We start from the raw sequence: 17,101 nt of genomic DNA, 5'->3' as shown, positions 1-17,101 counted from the left end.
CACATAAGTCAAATACTGGCTGTTTTTTCACTTGATAGCTTTATTTTTACACTGAAATTTAAAGTTGATCTATTCATGCCCTACCCCAACTATAAATCTGTTCCTACATTTTAAATGTACCTTCCCCTCCAGAGCAACATGGCTGCTTTATATTCTATCTACTGCAAATTTTGGGAAAACCCAAATTGCTAAAATTTGAGCGAATTTTAAAATAGTCTGAATCAGTTCACCAATATGTGTATATTTATATAGATAGATAGATAGATAGATAGATAGATATACTTTAGTCATTCTCAGATGTGTATGGCAATATATCACATTGAAAGAGTCTCATGTATGCTTTCTTTCTTCAGTAAACATGTGTATTGCAGAAGTATATCATAAAATTGCACATGTTGGGGATGTTTCAATTTGATGCACTCAAAAATGAGTACATTAAGCCCTATTTTCATCTGCAATCATTACAGCAGGATTAGTAATGTAATTATTTTTAGCACATTCGACGCAGAAAAGCAAAGTGCGAGGCAACCCGCATTTAATTGAATTGCCCCATTGATTCTCAAACTTATCGATTTGCCATGTGTTTAATTGTTACATGTAATTAATAATTTGATCTGCCATTTCTTTTTTCTGTCCATAATATTATTATTATTATTATTATTGTTATTATTATTATTATGCAGTATATTGGGATAATGTGTACATATGCCTTAGAAATTTAATGAACTTTTATTTACCTTTATATTATTTACACACTTGTAAGTCTGCTGCATCTGTCCTGTACTTTCTATTTATTATAAGCATGTAATTGATTTTTAGTAAAACATACACAATGAGGATTCTTGTTTGATCTCTGTTTAGGTTATCTGGGATGAATGTACCGCCTCCAGTTGTCAGCATCAAGCATTGGCTACGGCTTCATTTTGCTACTGATGGTAATCATCGATACAGAGGATTCAGTGCTCAGTACCAAGGTATGTGGGATGGTAATACTTTCACTCCAGTAATTTCTCTAATACATTTTAACACATTTTAGTAACATGTTTTTCAGTAATATAAAATGAAAAGCTATAGTTTGAGTGAATGCTTTCTTAACCATAACAAAAAATATATAAAGGATAAAGGTAGCTTGCTATCATTAGTATTTGTTTTAATACCTCAATTAGCAGAATGATGGGTATACTACTCCTGGACTCCCATTATGATTATGGTGGGGGAGGGGGGTGATGATGATGTTGATTATATGACAGAACGATGATTTAAACAAATAAGAATAGTGTTATGCCCAGAAAGGGTAGCTGCAGTGGATATTACCCTTTCTGCTGGGACATGTTAACTAGATTGCTTTCATATGATTCAAAGTACAGTACCATGATTTATATTTTTTTAATATATAAGGGTCTAGCATCTCATGAAGGAAGAGAGTCCAAAAGAAGGAACAGTATCATTCTGCAAATCTGGGGAAGTACTAAATGAATTTTTGTTGATTTTTTTTGGGGAGTGGAAAATTTATATTTTAATTTGCTTTGCTGTATATTTTATTGTTGTTCCTGAAGCTCATTAAATGATAAACACAGTTTTATTATTGTTATTATTATTATTATTATTATTATTATTATTATTATTTTTATTTTTTATTTTTTTTAAAAAAAGAAAAAAAATTAAAGAGAACATTAGGATCGCTTTTTCAGTTTGTTCATCAATGGAAAGCAGGTTTACCAGTGACATATGAATAACAATAATTAAATGGAATTTTCATATTTAATTCATATCTCTGAAGATATATGCTGCTCCTATCAAGCACAGTAACCATTATCAGATTATTTTGCAGTATCCAAAATATTTTATCAGAATTATTTCATGAATCATTGGTTACTGTTTTCCAAAACCCATCTTTCATGTGGCTTGTTATTCAACAATGTTACATTTTGTGTAATGTGGTTTTATTGTACTTTTAAAATATCTCTAGGATGTATTTTTGAATCTAGAAATGTGCTGTAGGTATCAAAAATAAGCTTACAGTATTTTTTTCAAATTAAGTGGTTCACAAACATAATTAAATAAAATTGACATATAATTGCACTTCACAATTCTAATTACACGTTAAATTGAATTACGTATTTTTTTTAGTATCCTTCACTTACAAGCATCAGAAAACCATTGCATTTTATATGAATTTACAAAAAACAGCAGCAATAATTATTACAAATATTTTTTTTTAGTATATGGTGAATGTGTCTAATGTATCATTTTTATATTAGCCAAGAAAATAGAACAACCTCCAAAGAAACACACACAAAATCCCAATATCGTATTAGATAAGAGCAGATTATAAATCAGTTTGAGCTGAAATAATTTAAATAAGAAGCACGGATTGCGGTCACCAAACAGTTTTATTTATTTTCAAATGATCTGAGATGTTATCTTCTCATGCTCTTCAGGTAATGTCTGAGGTTGATGTATCTGAAGTGTCTTAAACCATAGCAAATGAATCAGTGGATAGAATAATCTTAAGTAAGATAAAACAACTCAGCTTGATTAATATAGTTTCGAACGATATACTATCTTACCCATATCTGTTTATCTGATACATTTAAAGACAGGAATCATTTCTCTTGCAATGTTTTCTTAAATATTACAAATTGATGTGTGGAATATTCTTTTTCAAATGGCCCTATACATATTTTCTTACAGTTAAAGATGTTGTTTACTGCCCTTGCATACTGCTCAGCACTTAGTGCTGTTAAATTAAACATGAATTCATTACTTAATCAATTAAAATAATCTGAGGTTTAGATTCAGTCATAGCTTTAATTAGATCATATTCAAATTTAAACTTTAAAAACAATACACAATAAAACTAGGCATTTTAATAGAATTAGTGGCTATTAAACGATCAGGGTCTTTTTAAAAATCAGTGTTAAACAATATAAATAGTAATATTCACCCTAATTGAAGTTGTTTCTCAAAAATATGACCAAACTTAAGAAATTAATGCAAGTTCATTGAGATTTCAAAACCAATAATATGTGAACAACCTATATTATGTGTTGAATGTTTTATGGAATTAATCATCAAAGGTTTATTAGAAATACTACTGTATTACTGGACATTTTAGCAATACTAAGTAACATATATTGCTTTTAATTTGAGTTAAATATGAGACAAACCTTCATTCAATTTTTATATATATAAAAAAAATAATCATATTGATTTTAGAATAAATTAGGTGACATAGAGCTGTGTAAAAAACTTTTAGAAAATCAAAATTGTAATGCTAAGAGCAGGCTCTCTTATTTTTATACTTTGTTCATGGTGGTTCATGAGATTTTAGTGACTTATAAATATTTTGATTACATATTTTGTTTTACTTTCCGTTTGACACTAAGATAGAAACTGTTTTAATATATTAGAGATCCTTGTGGCATTTGCTGTGGCTGAATAAGGAGCACACCGGATCCATGTTTCAGAATTGGAAATACTGTTTTTAGTAAAAGTTTAGCATATTTTGCCTAAGGAAAGTCATTAGCAGTTAAAAGAATGTGTATAAGTCTGCTAGACACATTGTAACTGTTATGTTAGCATGAAATACATGGAAAGGAGTTTTGAAACAGTTAGTGAATTTTAAATATATTAATCTCCATGTGCAGAGAATAGCCACTTCTAGGAAGGGGAAACTATGTAACAATTTGCAATTTATATTTATTATTATTTATCTGCATGATAGAGAGTGATTCAATATGTTTCTCTGTTGAGATCGCATAGCATTTTTGCAATCTACTGTTTCTTTCAGGTTAGGGAACTGAAATAGAAAAGTTGTCATGTACATGAATCTTTTCTTGTGCTAAAGCACCTTATTACACATTGTGAGTGCGTGTGCCTCTTTTCTGAATCTGTCCAACCATAAAAATATAAACTAATGGGTAACGAGTGATAGTACAGATTTTGAAAGCTATCCACATTGCTGGCACAGCAATATTTAAAGACTTTACAGCAAGATCGGGACCCTTATACCAAATACAGTTATTGCTGACCTATTTCGTGAAATGTTAACTTTTTGATGGGAAGATATGAGTCAGAACAATGCACCATATTTATTTTACACTATACTAGCCAGATATAATATCATGCTCATGGAAAGTCACTAAACTTAAAACACAACTTAATAATAATAAGATAAAACAGCATCTAAAAATACATAGGTATAAATAAGCTTTTTAATATTTGATTTACTATCTCTATGTACATTGTCGTTGTGTTGTTCTCTGTTATTAGTCGTTTGGATGCAGAGAAGCTGGTTGCCGTGTCTTTTAATAGGCATACAGCTAGTCCGACATGCTTAGGAAAAATATCCCCGCAATGGCAGTTGCGTCTGAAATACAAGCTTAGCGATCGTTTACATACAAATCAATGAATGCTAGGGGGGAATTTATCAATTAGTGATTTGAGCAACTCGATAGTTTTAGTCGACTTTTAGGTCGAGTTACAAATTGTCGAATTTATTAAAGGCTAAACCGATGGAAAGTCGCTAGAAAGCCACTTTTGACAAATGCTACCTGCAAATCGCCATCCCGATGTTTTACGTCTTCTGAATACAAAGCTCCAAATATATTAAGCTGTGGTTGTGTAAATCGCTAGGAAATCTGCCCATAAACAAAAGAGGTGGCTGGCGAGATGGCTCAAAATTGCACACCTATCGATTAATAGCATTAATTTCAAAGCACAGCAAAAATATTACTTCAACACTTTACACATTTCCAGCTGCTCAAAACATAGTTGATGACTGTTTTTATGGATAGTCTCAGGTATTCAAGATTTTACAGTGGAATTATTGATCCTGTTAATGTCAATGTTAGCTTTGTTTATAGATTTAATGCTTAAAGTCACAATTTTTATGTAACCCCCTGTCAATATTATTTAAATGTCCGATATATATATATATTCCTAAAATTTTACCTATACATCGGTCATATTCATATATGTTTTCTTTGCCAGCATGACACATTTCACTACTCAGATATTTGTCTAACCCAATATTTATCAATTACCTTTTGAATGAGGTACTTGATAAGACGCGTCATGTTGACATGAATATATATTTAAACCAAAGGTATTCAAAAAAGTAAATGCCATGCTTTATTATTATTGATAATCTAGGCTGCTTTGCAGTACAGTTGTATTTATATCCTACCCTCCATTTCTTTTAACTTTAATAAATGAAATTATTAACATGACATATATATGTGGTGGGGTATGGCAAATATAAGTGAAATGGATTTTGATAGTCTATCAATGAAGGTAGTAGGCAGTAGGAGTAGTGGCGGTATGGCATACACGCGGCATGCCAACCCACTTCGACCACTGTATGTGTATATGTAGTGTATATATATATATATATATATATATATATATATAATATCTTTCACATAATTGCCTTTATTAAAGTCAAAAGAAAAAGCAGAATAGGGGTTACAATTTTAAATATTGAAGCATTAACATGGTTATTAATTCAATTAATGGTTTTTCTATTCAATGTACTTAATAAATTCAATTATAGGTTTTTTTTAGTAAAAGGGTTTAACTTGGAAAAAGGATTACTGTTTTCTTTGTACTCTAGTCATTTCTCGTTATATAATATTTTATCCATACAGCATTTTATCCAAACAGCATTACTAACAGATAATACAAAATGTAGATATAAAATGTTATTTTTTTTTAGATTGTGCAGAAATGATATATTTGAGAACTTGAAGAAGCCACAGGCTTCTGTTATTGTAGAAATGATAAAGCCAAATGAGGCATCGATATAATAAGCTTTCATTGCACTGCAAGTTTCTTGACTAAAAGTGCAGGGGTGAGCTCTAGCTCGGTACACAATAAGTTTAAGTGCATACAAGCCGTTTATATACTCTAAGTGTACTTTCATCTAATACAGTACCTACAGTTGAAAGCTTTAAAATATTATCTTAACTTTTTGGGTGATGGGGGTATTTCTCTTTCTCTCTCATTGAATAGGAACATTTATCTATTCTGTGTAAATCGTAAATAAATCTCAGATATTGAACTTTCATCCTCTAATATATATATATATATATATATATATATATATATATAAATATATGTCTATTTTACTAAGATGTATATATACATACGTCTTAGTAAAATAGACATTTTTGGATTTTTCTCTATTGTTTGATATTAATGGGTTAAATATTTTAGGTGTTAAAAATGGTGAACTAAACAGATAATGTTGCGTGTGGACTGTAATTAGAGATAACTCATCGATGATTGGTAGACCCACTTAGATCAGCTGACGGTGTTCCGTACCATGTGTCCAAGGGGCAGATTTGGCTAAAGCCAGGGGGTGGCATAAGAGCCTCCGCCTCCTCCACTGCTGTGTACTACCTCCATGGATTGCTCCTCAATTTCTCAATAACTACTCCAGCTAATTCATATTCATCCACATTACTCACATCACTGCTCATGCACCTACTAAATTTATCTTTTCTTTTTCTCCTACTCTACCTCACCAAACTTCTCGCTCAGCTATCCTATTTCTCCATCCACATCATTACTTTTCCCTCATTACTTCTCTTCTCGCTTTTCTGCACCCCTAAACATTTTGCATATGATCCCATTTCACTCACCGACCTACATAAACAGAATTAATCCTCACACCTACAAATGTTCCTCACATGTCCTATTTCTCGCCATGCTTCCTCTCATGGCTGCTGGTGGCATCTCACCCAACATCGTGCTCTGTGCAATATCCACTATCTGCTAGAGTTCCTCTTTCCACCACAACCCTTTCCAATCACCTTGTATTTCCAATCTCTACAACATAATCCACATACTCCCACTGCTCTCCCTCCCCTTTTCCTGTGCAGTCTGGAAAATAAGATATTTTTCTAAGAAACTCACATCCATCCATTTTTAAATCCCTCTTCATCCTTTCCATTATAGAAACCTTGTGTTTCTCTTTGACACTGGAGCTTTTCTCCTATTTTGCTACAGCAATTTTCTTTTCTAAAGCACCTCTCTCAACTACATTCCCAAACCCAGGTACAAGCAAAGTGGTGTAAGCACCCTTCATGTTTCCATCCTCAGACCATTTGTCTATTCTCTCCACTCCACCTTTGTGTTGATGTCATTTTTGCCCCCCAGATCCATTCTCCCAATTCGTGGACAACATTGCTTCCTGGTTCACATATTTCCTATACATTGGCTTGTCTAGTCTCATAATAGGTGATTTCAACAGTCCAATTGATAACCCCACTGTCTCTGCCACCACAAAACTTCTTTTGCTTGCTTTGTTCTTTAATCTCCAATGGTGTTCTCTCCCACTCACTGTGATGGGCATTTGCTTGACCTCATCTTCCAGTAGTGGACCAGCTATATATATACTATGCTTTACTTTAATAAAGGTGATTGCTTATGTCATAGGGGATGTTATGTGATATCATTGATGTAATAAACATTAAAATGTTATATGTGATGTCATCAGTAACATCATTAATGATATCATTTGTGATATGATTTTGTAAATGATGAAATCAGAAAATCCTGGTGGGTGAGGCCAGTTAAAGTTGTGCACACCTTAATAAACCAGTTCCATATTTTATAACATTATATAGAGCTTGTGCTTTCAACAAAGTTTTTGTCCATTAAGTTCTGATTTTTTGGGGTGGTCCTGGTCTATGTTAAAATTCAATTCCAGAAGTAAGATAGAGCAGCATGAACTGACACAACTATTTCGCAAGCTGTGTACTTGCTGTAAGTTTATACAAGGGTGATGCCTCCCTTGGACTTCAATGTAAAATGTTCACACTTAAATAAGATAAAATTGGCAAAATGTTTAAAGCAAAGCAAAATTCACCATGATTCACTACATTTATGTGAAATTGATGGCAAACATAACATCTGGGGTTTCACAAAACCCAGTCTGTTAAGAGTACCACAGTAGGATGATGCATTTCTAAACAAGAGTTTCATCATAAAGATCAAAGAACATTTAAAGCAAATCAGAGAAAAGGGTATTGAAAAGTACCAATCAGAAGAATGTTGAAAGAAGATCTCAAATACTTTTAATATCCTCCAGAGCACTGTCCAGTCCCCCATAAGAAATGGAGAGAAAATGGAGCAACTGTGAATTTGTGCAGAACAAGACGTTCTCCAAACCTGAACATGATAGAAGGCTTCTTGGTAGGTAGGCCACTGAGAAGACTATGGAAACTTTGACCAAGTCACTGTCTTCCATGGCAGAAATTGGAAAAACTGTTCATGGGATAACAATTGTTTGTGGGAGGGTTGCAACAAGAAATCCATTAATCAAGGCAACTCACATAAAATATGCCTTGAGTTTGCCAGAAAGCATGTGTGAGACCCTCACACCAAGTGGAAGAAGATTCAGTCTCATGAGAGCAAGATTGAACAGTTTGGTCTCAACCCTAGAATGCTATATTTGTCACAAGGCTACTACTGCACTCATCCTAAAAAAGACTATCCCTACTGGAAAGCATGATTATGGGATCATAATGCTTTGGCGATGTTTGTCTGTATCAGGGGTTAGAAAACTGTTAAAAAAGATGGCAAATGGATAGAGCAAGATAGAGAAAATCTGTTGCAGTTTGCAAGCAACCTAGTACTTTGGAAAATATATATATTCCAGGATGACAGTGAACAAAAGCATTTTGCAGTAGACACAATAAATTGACTTGAATAAAAAAACATATCTTGGAATTACCAAACCAATGCCCAGACATTACTCCAATCAAGAATCTGTGAAATTATTTTAAAATTGCTGTTCACCAATGATCCTCAATAAACCTGATATGTCTTGAGCAATCTTGGAACTAATAATGGGCAAAATTGCATTGTCCAGATGTGCAAAGCTGGTAGAGACTTATCCAAATAGAAACACATTTGTTATTGCTTCTAACAAGTTATGATATATAGGGAATGTGAATCGTGTAACTATTATTGTCTTTTTTTCATTATTGTTTTCTTCATTTGACAATACAGAATATTTTGTGCTGATCAATGGTAAGAATTCCTCAATAAATCAATTTTGATTCAATTATGTACGTAATTAAATGCCAAAGGGGGCTTCTTTAACTACCTTCAGATTCCGACAAGGACCCTTCCATTGCATAAGACTTAGATTGATATATTCTCATGCCATGCTGTCACTCAAAGGTTGTCGATGTATGGATGTTTTGCACCTTGCTATCAATCTTCTGCCCATGTAAACAAATTGAAATGTTCCTATCCTCCCTTTTATATGTGCCATGACTTGAAACACAAATATAATGACTATAACCACACTTATGAAGGGCGGGGAGTGCTTGCCAGCTCAACTTTTTGTTTTGACAAGCAATGATAAAGCACATTCCACAGACAGTATACTGTGCCATAAAGAGTTAAAAGTGTGACCAATTTCCACATCCTCAACCAGTCCCATCACAACATAGCCTTGGCTGGTTTATGTGCTGGTGTTTATATGTGAGTGTGCATGCAAATAACAGTATTCCCCACTTCCAGTGGCTTCTATCCAACAGCTGAAAAGCCCTGAGTCTTTTACCAGCCCTGTAGGCTGTGGGGGACATTAAAATGAACAGGATTGGAACACCTGGGATTTAAATTTTTCCACTCCTGTGGCTCCAATATAATGAACAGGGATCCCTAAGGCCTCTGCCCATTAAACCAAATATGTAAAAATAAAACACACACACACTCAATTTTAACTTGAATTGAATAAATGGCTTACCGCCTGTTCGTCTAAATCAGCATTACTTGCCCAACAAAGAATACTACCCTTTAATACTTTAGTGTGAGATGTTTTTTTTTTTCTTAGCACTCAATCAAATCCACTCTAAATTATGTTGGGTCGAAGGGATTATAAAGGTAGGGCCTACAATATGGGCTAAACATCTCAATGCTTCCCTGTCATAGTGAATAGTATAAATAGAATGAATTATCTTCGTAGTCTCACTGTCAATGGTTCAAAGTCCATGTTTTCAATTCACTAGGTGAGACACCTGCATGACTGTTCATGGGCAGTTGAGTGTTAGCTATTGATCTATTCTATCAGCTATTTCAGATAGAGAGTTGCCCAATGTTTGTGTAGTTCAAGCGCTTGAAGGCAGGAAGTCTGCTATGCAGAGGGAAAAACATCATAACTTTATCTAAAATATTGACTGTTCTGACAAGCGTTCTAAACTTTCTCACATATATTTGAAAATGTAATAGCAACTCTTATTTTAAAAGCATCTTATATTCTAGGTTTAGCTTTTTCTTTAAAAGAAAAACTGAAATTGTATCATGTATTCAAATTCCCAATGTGAAAATAATTTATTTTAATCTCTTAGCATGTGAATTATTTCGGTCATTTTGCCCTTAGTATCTACTGGATATGGCATCACACTGCGCATTACTAGTAACATTAAGCTATTTGAAGAAGTAGAAATTATAGCAATGGTCTCCGAGTGGTTTTCTCCTGATGGAGAATCATGCAGGTGAAGTGCTCTATTTTGATATACACAGCTCTCAATCCCCCGGAGTACTGAAGACACACTCTATGTTAGAACTAGAAATATTTATGAGTCTGTTGTTATAGATCCTCATGCTTGGAATTTACAATAGGGAATGAGAACATAAAACAGAGCTATTTTGTGTCTGAATTACAAGCAACAGACTATAGCCATTCCTCATGGAAAAAAAAATCAGCATGTAATTTCTTCAATGGTATAGGTGGATAAAAAGGAAGCAGATCAAAACAAAGTGACAAAGCTTAAATGAAGCTCTTTAGAAATAGGACTAAGCCACTTTTACCTTCATTATCTACTTCTATTTAAGTAGAAAATAGATGATTATTATAGAATTCTGTATATATTTTATTAGCAGCATAAAACAAGTATATTTATTTTTAGATGTGCTGGAAAATTGCTCTTAGCACTAAGGAATAGTGCACTGAATATCAGTGGCTAAGTCATGTTGAATGTCCAATATGCATCTTGTATTGTACTGCAATTAAATACACTTTCTGAAACTGGACATTAAGTAGTAAAAATGTAATAATATAGATTAATTAGACTTAAAAAATAATTTGATTCAAGCCTAATTTTGAAATTCTAACCTGATCCCATCTGCATATAGGGACTGTAGTGGGTGTCTGGATGATGCTCCTGGTGCTGGGTGGGGAGCAAAATATAATGACCTAAACTGTGGCCACCTGATTTAATTTCTCTCACCTGGTGTGTGTGGTCTAGGCCCTTGTTTATACCTCTGGTGGGAGCTGTGAGCCTCAGCTTATGTGCTCCTAGTGAGAATGGAACCCAGGGACAAGTCTAGCTGCAAGCCTTACTCTAGGAAACCACAATAGAATAGCCCTACTCTACTTCCGGGACCTTTTGAAATGGCCCACTTTTTTGTAATATGGAAATAGAAAATAAAATATGTTTCCAGCCTTGCCCAAGAAATAATAAGTATAAACCTGGAGGTGGAAATTAATAACCCATATGGTTGCTGTTGTAGTCCTTATATTCTGCTGTATGTCTCCAAAATCCCTTATAAGAATACATGTGTAAATAAAAGAACACCCTCATTATTACTAATATATTTTCTTAAAATAAAACTCTTAGGGCCTGATTCATTAAGGAATGTAGGCAAAAAGTTGAGTACGTTTTCTTACTTATGTTTTCTGGACAAATCCATGCAGCAATGCAAGGAGTGCAAATTAGTTTTCCATTTTGCACATAAGTTAAATACTGTCTGTTTTTTCATGTAGCCCACAAATATCAACTTTAAATTTCCCTGTACAAATAAGGTATCAAGTATTTGTGTGCTGCATGAAAAAACAGCCAGTATTTTCCTTATGTGCAAAATAATAAACTAATTTGCACCCCTTGCATTGCAACATGGTTTTGTCCAGAAAACTTAAGTAAGAAAACGTACTCAATTTCTTGCCTAAGTTCCTTAATGAATCAGGTTCTTAGAAATTATCAAACCTTATTTTGTGAGCTGACCTTAATTCGTAATCTTGATCCGAAGTAATTAAAAGCTCTAGGTAATCAAAATTTATAGAATTCTTGGTTATCCATCTTGAATTGCATAAGTCAAAAATTAAAAAAAGAAAAGAAATGAAAAATAATATAAGCACTGGCATTGTAATAATTCTGAGTATACAGCACACTTTAAACTCATGAATGAGAAATTATCATCTCCAACTGATGTGGAACTAACATTTAAGAGACAAACCCTATTTGACAACAAGGGTCTTAGCAGTATTGCTGGTTCAGTGACCCAGATAAGCACGAACATATGTAAAATCCTCCTCAGATACCGAGTATAATATTAGTCTTCTTATAGATTAGGCACAATTGTCAGACTGATAGTAATGTAATTAGTGTATGGTATTATATTGTTTTGCATGGACTGAATATTGGTTGGTGACTGAATGAATATGTATTTAGTGGCTCTACATATCTGGAAAGTAGCGCCCAGTCTTCATTTTTCTGGTGCTGTCACATTTTTCATTATTGGAAAGAGGCACAGCCTGATGTAATGTGGATTTATTCTCATCCAAAATAGTTTGGCTGGATCTGAATGTGATTTGTGTGGATCACTGTTGTGATTTTTTTGTCCAAATTTTCCAAATGGTAATGTTGACATTTATCAGTTTAGATAATGACCCCTTTCTATATTTTGATACATTTTGATAAGGTGCTAACCAATTTCTAATTACAATCCTCGTTAGTGCTTTTAAGCTCATAATCTATGTTACTATAAGTGTTTCTTTTTTAGTTATTTTTCTTGTATCATTAATGATCAATTTTTGCCTTTCTTCTTTTTATAAATGACACACTAGCTTGAATAACAAATGCATAAATCTAGGCTAGATTTAATAAAGTACAATTGTGATAGTTTTGCAAAATTGAATTAAAATGAACAATTGATAGTATCATAGTAAAGTTTTGTATTCTGTCGGTGTATGGAAACAATTACCTAATTTAATGTGGGACCATTTAGGCCACATAACCTAAAGAATACATGGGAGTATATTTATTAAACCTTATAAAAAAAAATCCAAACACAAAGTTGAGGTTTTGCCCATATCAACCAATCACATTCTTGCTGATCAATTTAGAGAATATACTAGTTAGAATCTGATTGGTTGCTATGGGCAACACCTCCATTTTTTCCTTCTTAGAAGTTTTGATAAATCTACCCCCTTGATGTAAAATGAAAAGGAATACTCTAATCTAATCATATATTTTATATGTCATTTATAATCATATATTTTATATACTATACAATGAAATGTAATCATATATTTAAAAGTTTGCATACTCTGACAGAATCAATGCTCATTTGAGATAATTGGTGCTGTTTCTGTATATATTGTTGTAAACATCAGGATAGTCCCATTTTGCCACCAGAAATCTGAATTTTTATTTTCCTAAAATTTAAACTGCTGGACAACCTACAACTATGGGAGTAATGTGGCTAAGGTTGAAACAAAAGCAACATTTTAGCGTGAACATTTTAAGTTAAATTCACAATCATTGAAATGGTATCTAAATATTTAGTGCCTTAGCAAAAAAATTTCAATGTAATCTTACATAAAATATTCTTTATAGGAACTAGTGTGTTTATTCATGTCCTATTATTCACAGTTATCCAGCTCAGACGTCCTTGGGAACCACCCCCATAGTGCAATAGACAATCAAATTTTACTTAACCATGCTGTGATTGGTTATCTTTCAGCCCCGGGCTCCAAGAGACGGAAAATAAAAATGATAGCTGGGTCTGTTATACATACTGTCGTTTTTAACATTATATTTCTTAACATTATATTTCAAAATTGTTTTGGCTGGAATTGTAAAGAGTCCGATAACATTTTATTAAGGGTACAGATTACATGGTCCACTGGTCAGTTTTTCAATTTATTTGTAATCTTCTTTATGTGAATTTGTTATTCTGTAAGAACTACATGGTGATCTCCTGTCACTGCTGCCAATCTGCATAAGTATGATGCATTGCTTCAGCTGCATGTAGACTATGCCCGAGAAATCTTTTCATTCCAATCATAGAATTCCTTCTTTCCAGCATAATACGGTACACATAAAACTCAGTGTATTCTTGTACGTATTCTATATACATATTCAATCGATGTTATTGGCTAAACTCATCCTCTGAAGCAAAGGTTACTGCTGTAAACTAAAAAACCAAGGGCCAACGTAAAACAACAGTAAATAAAATCGCAAACATTACTTTAATGAAAGAAATAGTAATGCTTATTTGCACTCAATTTTACATGGAATGCAGTATTAAAATATTACAAATGCATTGTAGCTTCTATAAATGCACCTGTGGTCAGATTGTACGTTTAACTGAATGTGTAAGAGACAAAGAAGAAAACATAATGACTGCAGGGTACATATGTAATACCTTATCTGATCATTGTAATGCAAAAATACTGCTTATTTGCTGAATTTAACAGTTTTTTTTAAAAAAAAACAGTAAATATGGCATGTGCACAAGTTTGGGAAACTTGTCTGTTGGTACTTAATTTTCACGCGCCGTCCTGCAACAGCGTTTGGACGAGCGCCTGTCTGTGTCCCTGTTGCATCTGGTTGGCAGGCAACCAGACGCGACCAGTCAAAATGTCAGGTCTCCTGCGGATGCGCTTCCCGTTGCTAAGCAACGGGATGCTACCCGAGTCTCCGACACCTTCCTCCCTCCTACTTGGTCTCCAATACTATTTAAGGCAGTTCCAATCATCATGTCACTGCCAGAGTATTAGGTCTTTTCCTGCTCCAGCGTCCCAGTGTATTTTGGCTTTGTCTGACTACTCTTCTGATCTCCATTGTCCTTATTTACCTGGCTTGCTTAACTACTCTTTTGGATTTCCCCTGTGTATTATCTCTCCTGGAAGCATAAGTTGTGACAGCATACTCTGGTCAGGTCCACCGAGGGTACAGGAGAACTGTCAGCCTGTGACCTACTCCTTCATCTGGCACAGCGAACGGAACAACAAGAGACGGATCAGGCCCGCCTGCTTCAGTGCGTCCACTGAATGGTCACTCGTTTACATGCCTTGCAAAATTCTCTGACCGCCCCTCCTGCAGTAATCACTGCAGCAACATCTTTCAGTGTGGCCACGGTTTCCACTTCTTCATCCAGCTTGCGTATTCCGGCTCTGAAAAAGTTTGATGGAAATCCTAAATGGAGCAGAGGCTTTTTGAACCAATGTGCCATACAATTTGAATGTAATCCCGGGGCTTTTCCTTCAGCGCGGACCAAGTAGCTTTCATAATCTCTTTACTGAGCGGCCAAGCCTTTGCCTGGGCCTCCCCCTGTGGGAACGGAACGATCCTCTTCTTGGAAATTCTGTAGCCTTCATGACTTCTTCAGGAAGGTGTTTGACGAACCCGGGAGAGTGTCTTCTGCTGCCTAAAGTCTTTTATGTCTCCGCCAGGGTAATCTTTCTATGGGACAATATATGGTACAGTTCCGTACGCTGGCATCAGAGTTAAAATGGAACAATGAGGCTTTGGTAGCAATATTTTGGCAAGGTTTGGTAGATCGAATCAAGGATGAGCTGATTTCAAGAGAACTACCATTGGATCTAGAAACACTCATATCATTGTGCATTAAATTGGATCTGCGTTATCAAGAATGTACGCAGGAACAATCTTCTTCCAGGTGCTATGTTCCACAATTGGCACCCCAATTCAAAAATGCGGTGCTGCTCCCGGAAGAACCAATGCAAATTGGATGTTCTCGACTGTCTCCTGAGGAATGGGAGAGACGATTTAGGCAGCGACTCTGCCTTTATTGTGGACATTCTGGTCACCTTCTCAAGGCTTGCCCTAAGAGACCGGGAAACCCCTCCTCCTAGACGGTAGAAGGGAGGCCGCTTTAGGAGAGTGCACATTTGCTCCCTATCCCAAGGAGACTTCTGAACTTCTCATGGCTTGCACCCTGGACACCCCTTAAGGATCATATTCTACAATGGCTTCTTTGAATTCCGGCTCCTCTGGGAACTTCATCTCGGCAGTTCTCGGTTCTTGGCTCCAGATTCCTCTACAATCTTTGCCTCGGCCGCGCTCTCTTAGGGCAGTTGATGGTAATCGTGTCAGCAATGGTTTCATCTCCTATGTTACTTCACATGTTCGGCTGATGGTAGGAGCTTTACACAGCGAGACTATCCAGTTTCTGGTGCTGCCTAAATCTATTAATCCACTCATTTTGGGTTTGCCGTGGCTTCAGATGCATTCTCCTCAGTTGGACTGTGGTCGTTCTCAGGTTTTTAAACTTATGAATACACACAGTAAATCTGCTCCAAAACAATATTTCTGCACGTAATCTACTTTGATTGATTTATTTAACTTTTATAGTGTAGTTTGAAAAAAAAAGTGAACAAGGATAAAATAAAAACAGACATGCATACAAAATAAATGATGAGTCTAGGCAGGAATGTACAGAAAATAGGTAACACACTAAACAAAATCCAATGGAATCACTGATATATGATAGATTTTTATTAACAATGCATTTATATGCACAATATCACAATAAAAACACACACGTATATCATATTATATAAATACAGCATTCAAAATTGATGTTCTTGAGAGTTCATGATTTTAGATTTAAAATAAAAAAATCTTATTAGCTGAGAACTATTACCGTAGTTACCTTTGGGTTAATCACTTTACACAGATGTGTGGCATGCATGCTATTATGTTGATCCAAAGTGACAAATAATCTCCCATTTCTATGTAAATTAATAATCCTTCTGGTTATTTCTCCCAATGTTTAGTAAATATATGTAAATATATATATATTTAGTAAAGATATTTACTGTGCTGATTAGTCACTAGAATATAGAAGTCCACATAATAGTTCACATAGATACAATGCACGTATATCTTCAGAAATGTGAAAGGATAGTTCCAGGCTGCAAGTTTGCTTAAGCTGCATTCAGTTCTTCAGCTATTAGTCAACTCTGGTGCTTCAGAATATATCTTATCCTCTCCAATCATACAAGTGTACATAATTATTTTGCGTTGTTCATATAAACCACACTGGATTATTG

General features: G+C 34.5%; 1 protein-coding gene across 1 annotated transcript in view; it reads left to right on the top strand.

Moving 5' to 3' along the window:
- Window positions 1-17,101, top strand: part of CSMD3 (CUB and Sushi multiple domains 3) — an 853,424-nt gene that overhangs the window by 308,922 nt on the left and 527,401 nt on the right. Inside the window, exon 6 of the mRNA XM_075213978.1 lies at window positions 862-978. Within this exon, the coding sequence (XP_075070079.1) occupies window positions 862-978 (117 nt within the window). The remainder of the gene's footprint in view (window positions 1-861; window positions 979-17,101) is intronic.

The sequence above is a fragment of the Mixophyes fleayi genome, chromosome 5 (genome assembly GCF_038048845.1).
Source record: "Mixophyes fleayi isolate aMixFle1 chromosome 5, aMixFle1.hap1, whole genome shotgun sequence".
In the NCBI taxonomy this organism is placed as follows: Eukaryota; Metazoa; Chordata; class Amphibia; order Anura; family Limnodynastidae; genus Mixophyes; species Mixophyes fleayi.
This window is presented reverse-complemented; position numbering and strand designations above follow the sequence as displayed.